At 35.5% G+C, this 9,763-nt stretch overlaps 1 protein-coding gene across 1 annotated transcript; it reads right to left on the bottom strand.

Moving 5' to 3' along the window:
- Positions 1 to 2,846: 2,846 nt before the first annotated feature.
- Positions 2,847 to 8,712, bottom strand: LOC143591728 (homeobox-leucine zipper protein HDG1-like). Its single transcript, XM_077071848.1, has 9 exons — positions 8,367 to 8,712; positions 8,040 to 8,275; positions 7,815 to 7,932; positions 7,046 to 7,738; positions 6,857 to 6,958; positions 6,577 to 6,783; positions 5,144 to 5,318; positions 4,691 to 5,058; positions 2,847 to 3,508 (listed from the first exon to the last, which is right to left on the bottom strand). Exons 1-9 carry the CDS (start codon positions 8,499 to 8,501, stop codon positions 3,128 to 3,130), a joined length of 2,415 nt encoding a protein of 804 aa, XP_076927963.1. The 5' UTR covers positions 8,502 to 8,712; the 3' UTR covers positions 2,847 to 3,127.
- Positions 8,713 to 9,763: the final 1,051 nt, after the last annotated feature.

Here is a 9,763-nt window from a genome sequence, read left to right as displayed (position 1 = left end):
ATCATCAAGCTCGGTATTTGGCGGTTAGTTTTAACGATTCTTAATTTATCAACCAAGCCCTCACAAGAATGGTGATTTCTCGACTTATCATCAAGGGAATCTCTGTCTCTATTTTAAGGTTCGTCACGGCTTCACAAGACTAGCAATTTCTTGGCTTATCGTCAAGCTTGGCACTTGGGTATTCTTTCAGAGTATTTTAGTATTCCTCATCAAGTGATAACTACAAAATAACCATAAATATTAAAAATCAATCACATGTTTTACTATCATTATTAAACTTCAATTAATATTCATTATATACCAAGATGATACTATGGAATTTAGCCACTAATAAGAATAACTGAAAGACCGGATGTCGAATCATAAGACATCATCGTATACGTGTCATTACAATACGATACGGATCTAATACATTGTGTTACTATACTAAACTAACATATAGTAAAAGAACTAAACACATGTCACCTCAAGTAATCATCACTATATTCACTTAACAATGTCAGTACAAGTGATAAAATTATATGCCCAAGATTACAAAAGATTACAAAATATGACATGATCAAGCCTATTTATACACATATCCTATGTGTCGTATAAGTCTAGCGGCGTATAAGACTTATACGCCGTATAAGTCTTATACGTTGCTAATCAACTTATACGCCCATAACAACAAAGCTAACATTTTCAGCACGTTTAACAATACAAGACCTAGCATTAGACATTTTGCAGTAACAAACTCCCCTTTGGATAGTGCTAGGTACTTGTGTCGTCAATAAATACCAAAATGCTTCTTGCGATAAGCTTTCCTTGCCTCTTCAAATGACGGCTTCGTTGATCTTAATTGTGAAGTTGGACGAGGTACTCGGCTTGGAATATATTGAAAACGATTCCATGAAGCTTGAGTAATCCTTTCCTGACGTTCAGCCTCAAACTCCGCCTCTATACGGTCTTGTTCAGCACTAACCTCTCTCCAATTTGTTTCCTAAGCATATCCAGAATGAATATTCTTATCAAAACACAAATCAACAACCTTCGGGAACTGATTGGCTTGAGTTTTAACTTTGTCGTCTGAACACTGTATTCTGCTCGAATGCAACACTTCTATGTCTTTCTGAGAACAATTTACCAACCACATTGGATCATACACCCGTATCACATCATACTTCTTAACTCCACGATCCAGATAGATATTGGCTTCACCAGTTAACGCCAAGTAAGACGACCAAAGGAAATAAGGATGAAAATCATGTTCCATTGGGTATAACGGTATAACACATAGAGAATCTGGTCGAGAATATCTCAATGTACAAATCAACTCAGCTTCAGGATTCATTCTTGATCTTAACATGAAAACACGAAGAAACTGAGGTGTCCACTTCTTAAAACCTCTTTTTGCTTCATTCACTATGAACTCCCAGATTTCTTTAACATGACCACTCTTCGATTTATATAGTAGGTCATAATGTGAACAAATGTCATACACATTAAACCTTGGTAACGTCTTGAGCCCCTTCTTATAACTCAAACAATCGGTACTCAAATGAAACCCTTTGACATTCACTCCTACAACAAGTTGGTTGTGAACAAGATAGTTGATCTCACGAATGTTGATGTTACCCATCCGTCGGTGCCATAAAACAGATTCCTTTTCTGATGCCTTGGTGACAAAGCACTGAACATTGCCTTTTGTAGATGATGCTACACCCATATTTAGAACATATAAATCATTCTCCTTTGATGCCTTCATCAGAACCCATTCATCCGGTATCTTGAATCCTAGCTTTAGAATCAAACATTCTTCAGTTATGTATTTCACATTTTCAAACATCACCTTCCTATTTGACAGAGTACCCTCACCAACAATCTGACCACCTTGATTTCCCACAAATCCCACATAAACTCCCCGAATTGATTTGACATTCTTTAGGAAATGAAGAGTTCCAGTCATGTGTCTAGAGGCTCCGCTATCCATAATCCAACGTGAGTCATTGGATCTTGCAAGCCCCTACAAAATTATGCGATTAGTGATACAAGGAAACCCAAGCCTTCTTGGTCTTGGCTTGTTTTATTTTATCATTAAAACAGTCTTCAAAATCATCATACTCACAATCACTCAACGATTCAACTGTTGAGCATGATTTAAACGAACTAGAATTAGAAGGCTCAGATTTAGACAACGCAGCATCTTTTTCAATGGTTGAATTAACAGGTTTATCTTTTGTTTCACTCTTTACCACCTTGTTCTGCCTAGCAGAACTTGTTTTCTTATAAAAACTAACATTAGTCTTCTTTATCTTTGAAGACTCACCAACCTCAAAATCGTTTTTGAAAAGTTCCTTCTCCACAACCCGTTTTAAAAATCTTTATGGGTGGAGAAGTAGGTCTTACAAATGAAACTTTCACATGTGGTTTCTATAAAAAATTTAAGAATTAAATGAATTATACTAGAAAAAAATGGATTCTTTTTATATTAAAATGACCGTTCACCGATGGTCATGTTGGCTATTCAACTCAAACATATCATTGCATGTACAATGAAGCTCGCCCGAAACGGGCCAAAAAAGCCAGGACGGTGTGCCTAGTGTTTTGTGCTCGTTTCCTTCTTCAAAACGAGGCTACTATGGCTGGTGTTAGCATTGTTTCATATGATTATCATTGCAATAAAGTTGTTTGGTGTCAAAATTAACTAAATGGTGTACAAATATCAATACCAACATCACAAGTAAATTTTTCTGATTTACTCATTTGCTCATACACTTGTAAAAACACTTGTATGGTGGATTTATACCAAAAACTAATAATCAACCAACTAAGATTGGCACCCAAAAAAAACACAAGACAGCTTTTCACACAAAAATACAACAGAACACTGAAAACCCTTCATGGCACATTCAACATAACACATCATACTATAATCCAACTAGACCTAACTTGATCAAGCCGGGTTGACCGAGTCAATGCCCGAACCACCACCTTTGCTTTGTTGTAAAAACCACACACATCTAGTTCTTACAACAATGAAACGGTTGACAAGCACGGTTCGTTCTTGACTCACCAAAAAAAAATTCTTCAAAATACTATATATCATTCACATTTCACCACCCGAAAAACCCTAAAACATCATAAACTAGTTCTCTGATGGCAGAGCGGCTTTGATCTTCTGAACGGTACACGATATCAGATTATTAACCGTCTCAACCGACTCCACGGTGAGCTTAGCAGTAGGAAGGCTGTTAACAAGGATTTGAAATGCTATGGTCAACAGAGAACCACCCGCTCTACCGCCATTGCCACCACCATTATTTGTCTTGGACACAACACGATTACCTGACCCATCAGGAACTATGGCAAACCCGGATGGCAAAAGAGCCACATAAGCCGAATCACCGCCATTCATCACCACATGCATAGCTGGAATATCGACCGGAGCATACACCACCAATGACCCCGCCGAATCGATACATGTTTCTTGTAATATCAACATGCTACTTTGGTTAGAATTCATTGCCTGTAACAATAATAATAATAATAATAATAATAATAATAATAATAATAATAATAATAATAATAATAATAATAATAATAATAAAAAGTTAGAAACCAAAATATATATTTTGTAAATATTAGGATTTACAAAAATAATTAAAAAAAAAGGTGATTGTGTGGTCGCTGTCCAATTGAGTCAACTGCTTTGGATAATTTCCCAAAAACCAAAACGGTGTCGTACGGTCTGAACCCAGAAAGGTCTCCACTGTCCCCCCTTTCACATGCAACACAGTTTTGACTTTATAGATTTTATTTTTTAGATTAAAAAGGCTTATTATAATAAAGTTAAAGTCTGTACGTTAGATCTGAAATAGACCTAAGTACTCTTTTTAAAGAAAATTACCCTTTTGCCCCTGTGTTTTCTTCTGTATTACTTGCTACTTTTCAATCATTCCAACCCAACCCATGTTTGGAAATACACCAAAATGTTCATATAGAGTTGAAATTGATAGAAATAGTGAAATACCCTAACCGATTGTGCTGGTTTGAGACTAGGCGGAGTTCAGATTCGCACAGTTTAGTTCATGCTTTGACTTTGACGGTTTGTTGGTTTAATAGTTCAGTTTGAAACTTAAAACTCGCCATGTTATGTTTTAAGTTTTAATATTTATATATGTAGTTATGTATATGTATTATAATCATAAAATCATATTTTATCATTTAAGAACTATTATAAACACTAATGATTTTGGTAAAATACATAAAAGTTGGTTTAGACCATCAAATTGCCAAAACTGAACCGTTTTGACGGTTATATCAATAATGGAAAACGAAAATATTGAGTAAATATTAAAAAAGCTGATAAAGAGTTAAAGCTGTAAAAGACCAAACAGTCAAATCGCTAAATGTCAAACAGGTAAAACCAAAAGGCTTGAATATTTTGTCATAATAAAATTATTCACAAATTAAATGAATTTGAGTAAATGTTAAAAAAAAAAAAATTGGTTAAAAAAAACCGGAACCATTAAACCGTCAAATAGGTAAAATCGAAAAATTCGGGCATCAACACCACCAGCCCGGTTTAGCTTTTCGTTTTTTAAAACGTTATTTCGTTGTTCGGTACATAATTTACATCAAAACCAGTCGAACAAATTCATAGTTTAAAAAAATATATAAAAAACATAGAGGGGGCTAGAAAGATTACACTAGCTCGGAGAAGTGACACACAGTTGCCATGATCTTGGCCCTTGGCTATATGAGCCATTTCTTGCATGGGTCCACCATTGGATAAGATATCCCACTCGCTTCTTAACTGTTCATTTCGAAGAAAGTCAAAAAGTCGTTGAGGAGACACGGGTAGCCAAACCGAGGTAGCCGCGCTTAAAACAACACCCGGAGGCTCACCCGGGTCATCAACACTTTGTCGGGTCATAACCCGAACATCTTCATCAACATTAGTTGCACACAATTTATTCCACTTATAAACTGTGGACGCGCAAACACCCGCACAAAAGTTATCCGTCATTCGCTGTGCGAGTTTCAACATGCTTTTCCGCCCGCTCGAGGTTATCGCTACATATACAACACAATAATGGATAACAAGTTGTACCATATGCATATAAAGTTGTATTTCTACCATAATAAAAAAAATGTGTACCGGTGTGATCTCGAGTGGGGACCGCAGAGGACATAATAATGGCGAGGCACTCGCATTGTCGTTGGAGGGCGGCCACCCATCGTTGTGCACCGAAACCCATCCCGGCTCGAATCAACGGTCGGTAAAGCTCATGAACCACACTTTCATCGTATTCCGCGTGCTCAACCCACGTAACCTAAAAAGGACGATACATCAACAAACCATTTTTATTAAAAAATACATACACCATAAAAAGATAAATTAACTCGGGTAGAGCGGTTAGATAACCCTCTTCTTTTCGTTTCGTGTATATATTTTTTTTCTTTTTAGCGTGTCTAATATCTTGCTAGTCAGTGTTTTTTTAATATAGAACTGTCGTTTAATAAAAGAGGAATAACTTTAAATAATAAATTAAAGTGATTCTTGAATTAAATAACTTAAAATCAATAATAGAAGACAAATCTTGGAAATGGGCTCAATGGACAATAGTATATTCATGAAAACAGTACTATCAATTCTCCTACATCAGAAAATGACAATATTTTTATTATTTTCACAAAGATTTATGCAAATAAAATAAGAACAAAATGACATGAAAATGGTCAAACAGGATCGAATAGGACCCCAAAAAAACTCAGAAAACTTGGAACAGAAACATCAAAACAATTGTTTTATACCAACGATGATATTAACCACTAAAAGTGATCGGGATCATCGCGATCTGAATAATAAATATGTCACAATGCGCGGGAAATCGAGTTGTTAGATGTTTCTGTTGTATATTATATATCACAGCTGCATGATATAATATAAAGTATTTGAATCTGATTCCATATGCTTAATTTAAGGAGTACATATGCATTGATAAGCCAAAAACAGCATCTGAAATGAATAAAATAGCATTTGAGAAGGTTCGTTTTCGCGTTATAAAATTCATCTAAAATGAATCTTGTCAACAAGAGTGGCGACTCGAGTCTAAGAACTTTTGTTTATAAAAGATACGATACCCTGGCAAATTTAACAACATTAAATCTCGAAAAAAAATAATTATAATAAACATATATATAATAATATGAAAAGATTGTGTAAGTTACATGTACACATATGTAAGCATCAAAGATGGTAAATTATGTTTACTAAAATGTAAGCAGTGCATTTAAAGTTGTACATTACTATATTTATGTAAGCATTCATGTTTCGGAAGTAAGTGTTAAGGTTTTAAGAGAAGAGGTGTGACAACGAACTCATTAAAGACTAGAGGCAAGCACACCTACTTGTTAAACTCCATAAATGCTAAAGAAGGTTTCAAACTTTGACTTTTAACATCAAACCGATTGATTTTAATTTTTAACCACATTATGCTATAGATTGTCGTATATCACATGACTCGTTCAAATCTAAAAACAAATATAAAACTTCAAAGTCAATAGTTGACTAAAGAGTCAAGTTTATACCTTAGAGTAACCATTGGGCATATCTTGAACAACACAACCGGAAGGAAGCCTTCTACAAGTCAAAAAAACGGCTTGACCGTCACGAATCGTATCGACTGACACGTCAACCACAGCCCACACGCCCTCCGCATGTTGCTTGCAATACCGAAGAAAGTTGACCTCACGGACTGGGACCAACGGTGAAAGAACTTGCAGCTCGGCGTGCATCTAAAACATGATTCGGTTAATAAAACGATTGTATCTAACGAAAAAATAAACGGGATTTTGAACCGAATTTTACCAATTGAAGTGCACCATTTCTTGTTCCTCCCATACTATTTGCAATCACATCTAATGTTGATGTTCTAGCAATCATACATGGAAACATTTCTGCCCATTTGTTCTAAGCAAAACAATAAACAAGAATCAGATAATAATTCGTAACGAATAACAGTTAATAATAATCGAAACATGATTAACGAGAAAATACCGAATCCATTAGGGTTTCAACAAGAGCCAGGCTATTGATGATCACTGTCCCACTCTCTCGTGTAGCCTCAGAAACAAAATCATTCGGTTTTTGCCCGATACACGGAGTAAAGATCCTTGCATACTCGTTATGGTTCATCACCTCACGGCCTGTGTCCAAGGACTGGATCCAAAGCGGCTCGTCGGTTTGGGCTAACTTAACCAACTCATCCATAGCGGCTAACGCAAGCTCGAGGTACATTGACCTTTCAAGAGAATGATCAATCCCCATCACATTGTTACTTCCTCTCGGCGGTCCAACCGATGACGCACTAGAAATCCCGACACCAAAATCAGGAGGCCCTAGTGGTAGTGGCGAGGTGGTTGATCCAACCATCCCACCACTTACACCGCCTTGGAGTTGGTGGAACTGGTGTCCACCAACTCCAAGCTCCAAACTCGAGTTTGGCATAGCGGATACTGGGCGACCAATAAATTTCCCGGCAAGGGCGCACACGCGCTCTAGCTCGTCTTTTAATCTCGCATTCTCAATCCTTAAATGTTGTTCCTCCAACGAGATATCACCAATCATCGCTGGACCGCCACAATTGTTACAGCTAGGGCTCCGCATTGCCTCCCGAATCGACATGTTTTCCGCTCGAAGCTTATCGTTTTCTTGCCGGAGAATCGAGTTTTCGTGCCGCTCTAATTGTGTCTAATTAATTCAACATTAAACTTTTAATCAGTTTACAACAATATTATCATTAAAAAGATTGATTGTTTCCACTTACTTTCATCTGGGTACGACGATTCTGAAACCAAAACTTAACCTGTCGTGTCTCTAAACATAATCTTCTGCTAAGCTCCAAACGTTGTTTATCATCAGGATGAGGACACTCTTTAAACAATCTTTAAACAAAATAAAAATAATAATAATTAATTTTTGTTAGATCTAACAAATTAATAAGACTAATAATAATAATAACATTTAATGTTATTAAAGCTATTATTATTACGCTTCAAGTTCTTGGATTTGTTGCGGTGTATGACGGTGATATCTTTTCTTTCTCGGTGGTTTACCATCATCTCCATCAGGATCATCACCGGAGCCACCACCGTCCATATTATCACTACCGGACTTACTCTCATGCTCCTCTTCACGGCTTCTTCTACCACCGCCACCACCACCAGCCTCATAACTTTCCGGCATTCTTCCAATCTCACCACCACCACCACCCTCCATAGACGTTTGCTAAAAAATTAATAACAAAAAACAAATCAGTTAAAAGTAAAAAAAAAAAAAGTATGATTTGATGTGGTTTAAGAAAAGATAATATTATTACAAGAGCAAGTGAGAGGCCGGGTGAAGAGAACATTGATTTGGAGTACGGTTGAGAGATGGCACCGACGCGCATATTATAAGGGATGCCACTGCCGTTACCGCCGTGGCTGTTATCAAGAAAACCCCCAAAACTCATGAGATAATAATAATATTATTATTATTATGATTGCTGTTTTTTGAATGAAAACCCTAATACACCTAGTTGCAAGATTTAGCTCTTTGTGGATATCATCAAACAAATGTCACAAATCCATCAAGAACAAAGAGTGTTGGATGATTTTAAATAAAGGGTTTTCAAGAAAATGGGTGTGTGAGTGTGTTTTTGGTTGTCTCTCACTCTTATCTGTTTATGGGTGTGTGAGTGTGTTTTTTGGATCATGAGCTTGAAGAGAGAGGTTATAGAAATATAAATAAAGAGGGTTTCATGAATTTGTAGAGAGAGAGAGAGAGAGAGTGTGTGTGTGTGTGAATAAGAAGAAGAAAGAACATAAAGTGTGTGGAGACTTGGAACTTGGAAGCCTTACAAATACAAGACAATCAGAAAAAAGGTTTCAGAGTAAGTAAAAAGGGTCGGTTGGTTGACTCTTCTCTTTCTCTCTCGTCACTCTTCTCACACCTCTTTTTCTCTTTCTCTTTCTCTTTCTCTTTTTCAAAGTCTTTTCTTAATCCTTTTTCCTTTTAATTGTTATTCTTTTCCTTTTCTTCACTTGTGTTTTTATTTAAGTTGTTTAATGACAAAACTTGGGTGGCTCGCGCTTTGTAATAGGTTCATAAAAGTTAAATTTAATTTTACTTCTCTTAAACACTAGTTATATTATTGTCTAAATAATAACACTAAATTGTTGTATTAAATAATATAAAGAATTAAATAGGCATTACTTAGTGTAGTGAAGATTCTTTAAAAGAATTATTATTAATTAAACTAAATTAATGCATCAAGTGTTAGTAATAAAAAATTAAACAAACTCTTAAAAACAAAAAGTTTCAATTAAATATGCATTATTTTTTATTGTAGTGACTATAATATACATTATTTAATAATGTATATTGTATACTAGGTTATAAACCGTGTAACACACGGGTTTGAAAAAATAAATCTCATTTTTTATCTTATTATATGCTTTAGGTTCTTCAAGTTGCAATAATCATGTACAAAAAATACATCAAAGCTTTTGAAAAGTCACAAGAGCTGAAAAATGTAAAAAAAACTGTTTCTAAGTATATTGTTGTGTTAATTTCAGTATATCTTGCTACTGAACTAACAGTTGCTAGAGTTTCTATAGGTAAAAAAAATTATCAAATGATTCAAATTGAGGGTTTAATGATACTAAATTATTAATTATTCATAATAAACAAAAAATAAACTTGTGTGCCTTACTTCATGCCTTTTTTTTCTAA

The sequence above is a fragment of the Bidens hawaiensis genome, unplaced genomic scaffold (assembly GCF_021521415.1).
Source record: "Bidens hawaiensis isolate Kalapana, Puna unplaced genomic scaffold, B.hawaiensis_p1.1 tig00040022_1, whole genome shotgun sequence".
Taxonomy (NCBI): Eukaryota; Viridiplantae; Streptophyta; class Magnoliopsida; order Asterales; family Asteraceae; genus Bidens; species Bidens hawaiensis.
This window is presented reverse-complemented; position numbering and strand designations above follow the sequence as displayed.

Coding starts and splice junctions, on each gene's coding strand:
- LOC143591728 (XM_077071848.1), bottom strand. CDS start 8,501: ATGAGTTTTGGGGGTTTTCTTGATAACAGCCACGGCGGTAACGGCAGT. Junction 8,276..8,366: donor CCGGCCTCTCACTTGCTCTT/GTAATAATATTA, acceptor TTAATTTTTTAG/CAAACGTCTATGGAGGGTGG. Junction 7,933..8,039: donor CAAATCCAAGAACTTGAAGC/GTAATAATAATA, acceptor TTTTGTTTAAAG/ATTGTTTAAAGAGTGTCCTC.